A 5,000-nucleotide genomic window follows, 5' to 3' on the forward strand; every position below is an offset into this window, starting at 1 on the left:
TCTGATTATAAAGACAATTTCAGGAACAATTAACTTGACACACACACACACACAGAGAAACCTTCAAGCAAGACACATGTTGTTTCTCTAATGCCTCCTCAAAAGTTAGAACCCAGCAACACTTCTGACATTTAACTGAAATTTTTCTCAGGTAATTGTCTCGAGGATCGATATTTGTTATGAGCTATGCGTGAACGTGAAGGTCATTAACGTCGAGGCAAAAACTAAAAAACAGCAACAATACCCAGTGTTTTTCCCCCCTCCGGTGTGGTGGGTGACCTTGAGTCCTGTGTAGAAAGGTCATGTGGTGTTGTCTTCCTCAGGCTCAGTTGTCTCTGGAGTTTGATATGAGCTATGACGACGGCAGCGTTGAGGGCCAGGACATCCTCAGGAGACCGCTGGTGTGACGGGGGCTCTGGAACACAGGACGCCTTTGTTAGACAGTTAGCGACAAATCAATATGCTTTTTCGGATGACTTTTAGAAAAGAGTTGAAGTTGTGCCAACCAAGATCAATATACATACAATTAAATCAATTATGTTTTTTACTAAGTGACATAGAGAATGTATTACATGAGTAGGTTTATATATATATCTATCTAGTCCTTGTTGGAATTAAATCCCCTTCGTGTGAAAAAACATTTAGAACATAACTGTCACGCCCTGGTCGAAATATATTATGTTTATTCTGCTGGTGTGACGGGGGCTCTGGAACACAGGACGCCTTTGTTAGACAGTTAGCGACAAATCAATATGCTTTTTCGGATGACTTTTAGAAAAGAGTTGAAGTTGTGCCAACCAAGATCAATATACATACAATTAAATTAATTATTTATTTTACTAAGTGACATAGAGAATGTATTACATGAGTAGGTCTATATATATATCTATCTAGTCCTTGTTGGAATTAAATCCCCTTCGTGTGAAAAAACATTTAGAACGTAACTGTCACGCCCTGGTCGAAATATATTATGTTTATTCTTCATTTATTCGGTCAGGCCAGGGTGTGACATGGGTTATTGTGGTGTGTTTTTGTCTTGGGGTTTTGTGGGATGTCTAGTGTTAGTCTATGGCTGCCTGAGGCGGTTCTCAATCAGAGTCAGGTGATTATCGTTGTCTCTGATTGGGAACCATATTTAGGCAGCCATATTCTTTGTGTCGGTGATTGTCCTTAGTGTCCTTGTTCCTGTATCTGTGTTAGTTTACACTAGTATAGGCTGTTTCGGTTTTCGTTACGTTCTTTGTTTTACAGTGTTTGTATTTAGATTCGTGTTACGTTTTGTTCATTAAACATGGATCGCAATCTACACGCTGCATTTTGGTCCGACTCTCTTTCACCGGATTAAAACCGTTGCAATAACAATGACAAAATTACAGGATACAAGAGGCGAATAGTTTTATTCCATGTGTGACTCTGTGTCGTTGTATGTGTCGAACTGCTTTGCTTTATCTTGGCCAGGTCGCAGTTGTAAATGAGAACTTGTTCTCAACTGGCCTACCCGGTTAAATAAAGGTTAAATAAAAAATAAATACGATTTTTTTTTAAATACACATTTTCCTGCCAGTCCTGCTACAGGTATATTATCCTCTCCTACTGGTGTCAGGTGGTATATTATACTCCATAACATTCCCGTCCTACTGGTGTCAGGTGGTATATTATACTCCATAACATTCCTCTCCTACCGGTGTCAGGTGGTATATTCTACTCCATAACATTCCTCTCCTACTGGTGTCAGGTGGTATATTATACTCCATAACATTCCTCTCCTACTGGTGTCAGGTGGTATATTCTACTCCATAACATTCCTCTCCTACTGGTGTCAGGTGGTATATTATACTCCATAACATTCCCGTCCTACTGGTGTCAGGTGGTATATTCTACTCCATAACATTCCTCTCCTACTGGTGTCAGGTGGTATATTATACTCCATAACATTCCTCTCCTACTGGTGTCAGGTGGTATATTATACTCCATAACATTCCCCTCCTACTGGTGTCAGGTGGTATATTATACTCCATAACATTCCCCTCCTACTGGTGTCAGGTGGTATATTATACTCCATAACATTCCTCTCCTACTGGTGTCAGGTGGTATATTCTACTCCATAACATTCCTCTCCTACTGGTGTCAGGTGGTATATTCTACTCCATAACATTCCTCTCCTACTGGTGTCAGGTGGTATATTCTACTCCATAACATTCCTCTCCTACTGGTGTCAGGTGGTATATTATACTCCATAACATTCCCCTCCTACTGGTGTCAGGTGGTATATTCTACTCCATAACATTCCTCTCCTACTGGTGTCAGGTGGTATATTATACTCCATAACATTCCTCTCCTACTGGTGTCAGGTGGTATATTCTACTCCATAACATTCCTCTCCTACTGGTGTCAGGTGGTATATTATACTCCATAACATTCCTCTCCTACTGGTGTCAGGTGGTATATTATACTCCATAACATTCCTCTCCAACTGGTGTCAGGTGGTAGATTATACTCCATAACATTCCCCTCCTACTGGTGTCAGGTGGTATATTCTACTCCATAACATTCCTCTCCTACTGGTGTCAGGTGGTATATTATACTCCATAACATTCCTCTCCTACTGGTGTCAGGTGGTATATTATACTCCATAACATTCCTCTCCTACTGGTGTCAGGTGGTATATTCTACTCCATAACATTCCTCTCCTACTGGTGTCAGGTGGTATATTATACTCCATAACATTCATCTCCTACCGGTGTCAGGTGGTATATTATACTCCATAACATTCCTCTCCTACTGGTGTCAGGTGGTATATTCTACTCCATAACATTCCTCTACTACTGGTGTCAGGTGGTATATTCTACTCCATAACATTCCTCTCCTACTGGTGTCAGGTGGTATATTCTACTCCATAACATTCCTCTCCTACTGGTGTCAGGTGGTATATTCTACTCCATAACATTCCTCTCCTACTGGTGTCAGGTGGTATATTATACTCCATAACATTCCTCTCCTACTGGTGTCAGGTGGTATATTCTACTCCATAACATTCCTCTCCTACTGGTGTCAGGTGGTATATTATACTCCATAACATTCCTCTCCTACTGGTGTCAGGTGGTATATTATACTCCATAACATTCCTCTCCTACTGGTGTCAGGTGGTATATTATACTCCATAACATTCCCCTCCTACTGGTGTCAGGTGGTATATTATACTCCATAACATTCCTCTCCTACTGGTGTCAGGTGGTATATTCTACTCCATAACATTCCTCTCCTACTGGTGTCAGGTGGTATATTATACTCCATAACATTCCTCTCCTACTGGTGTCAGGTGGTATATTATACTCCATAACATTCCCCTCCTACTGGTGTCAGGTGGTATATTATACTCCATAACATTCCTCTCCTACTGGTGTCAGGTGGTATATTATACTCCATAACATTCCCCTCCTACTGGTGTCAGGTGGTATATTATACTCCATAACATTCCTCTCCTACTGGTGTCAGGTGGTATATTATACTCCATAACATTCCTCTCCTACTGGTGTCAGGTGGTATATTATACTCCATAACATTCATCTCCTACCGGTGTCAGGTGGTATATTATACTCCATAACATTCATCTCCTACTGGTGTCAGGTGGTATATTATACTCCATAACATTCCTCTCCTACTGGTGTCAGGTGGTACAGTACACCATAATTTGCAAAGAAAATCATTAAAAATCCTACAATGTGATTTTCTCGATTTTTGTTTTCTCATTTTGTCTGTCATAGTTGTACCTATGATGAAAATGACAGGTCTCTCTCATCTTTTTAAGTGGGAGAACTTGCACAATTGGTCGCTGACTAAATCCTTGTTTTGCCCCACTGTACCTGTGCAACCAAACCACATCAAACATTTACTTTAAGCTGATGTGCCTCAGGCCTTGGTAATTAACGAATGACACTCGTAATGAGCTTGATTAAAAAATAATGAGAACATTTCACACAGGGAAGCGTGACAGCACGAGGAAGGGAATAGCTGCAGAGACAGCATGCAGAATGCACTCAGCGAGATCCACCGTTACTTATTGAAGTGACAGTCTCTCTTTCAGACATGAAATAGTACTACACCATAGACTGGAGTACTGGAGGACACAATTACATGCTACATATATTTATTCTTCTTATTCAAGTACATAACAAACTCTATAAATATATTGTGTTATTATAATATAGAATACTGTATAATACTGTTATTATAATATAGAATACTGTATAATACTGTGCTATTATAATATAGAATACTGTATAATACTGGTTAATACTGTGTTATTGTAATATAGAATACTGTATTATACTGTGCTATTATAATATAGAATACTGTGTAATACTGTATTATTATAATATAGAATACTGTATAATACTGCTATTATAATATAGAATACTGTATAATACTGTGTTATTATAATATAGAATACTGTATAATACTGTTATTATAATATAGAATACTGTATAATACTGGTTAATACTGTGTTGTTATAATATAGAATACTGTATAATACTGTTATTATAATATAGAATACTATATAATACTGTGCTATTATAATATAGAATACTGTATAATACTGGTTAATACTGTGTTATTGTAATATAGAATACTGTATAATACTGTGCTATTATAATATAGAATACTGTGTAATACTGTATTATTATAATATAGAATACTGTGTAATACTGTGTTATTATAATATAGAATACTATATAATACTGTGTAATTGTAATATAGAATACTGTATAATACTGTGCTATTATAATATAGAATACTGTGTAATACTGTATTATTATAATATAGAATACTGTGTAATACTGTGTTATTATAATATAGAATACTATATAATACTGTGTTATTATAATATAGAATACTGTATAATACTGTATTATTGTAATATTGAATACTGTATAATACTGTGTTATTATAATATAGAATACAGTATAATACTGTGTTATTATAATATAGAATACTGTGTA

The 5,000-nt window shown here is 37.1% G+C and overlaps 1 protein-coding gene across 1 annotated transcript in view; it reads right to left on the minus strand.

Annotated features, from left to right (window-relative positions):
* Positions 1-5,000, minus strand: part of LOC135511831 (uncharacterized) — a 49,072-nt gene that overhangs the window by 31,954 nt on the left and 12,118 nt on the right. The window contains exon 3 of the mRNA XM_064933312.1: positions 245-415. Coding sequence (XP_064789384.1) covers positions 245-415 — 171 coding nt within the window. The remainder of the gene's footprint in view (positions 1-244; positions 416-5,000) is intronic.

The sequence above is a fragment of the Oncorhynchus masou genome, chromosome 24, assembly GCF_036934945.1.
Source record: "Oncorhynchus masou masou isolate Uvic2021 chromosome 24, UVic_Omas_1.1, whole genome shotgun sequence".
Taxonomy (NCBI): domain Eukaryota; kingdom Metazoa; phylum Chordata; class Actinopteri; order Salmoniformes; family Salmonidae; genus Oncorhynchus; species Oncorhynchus masou.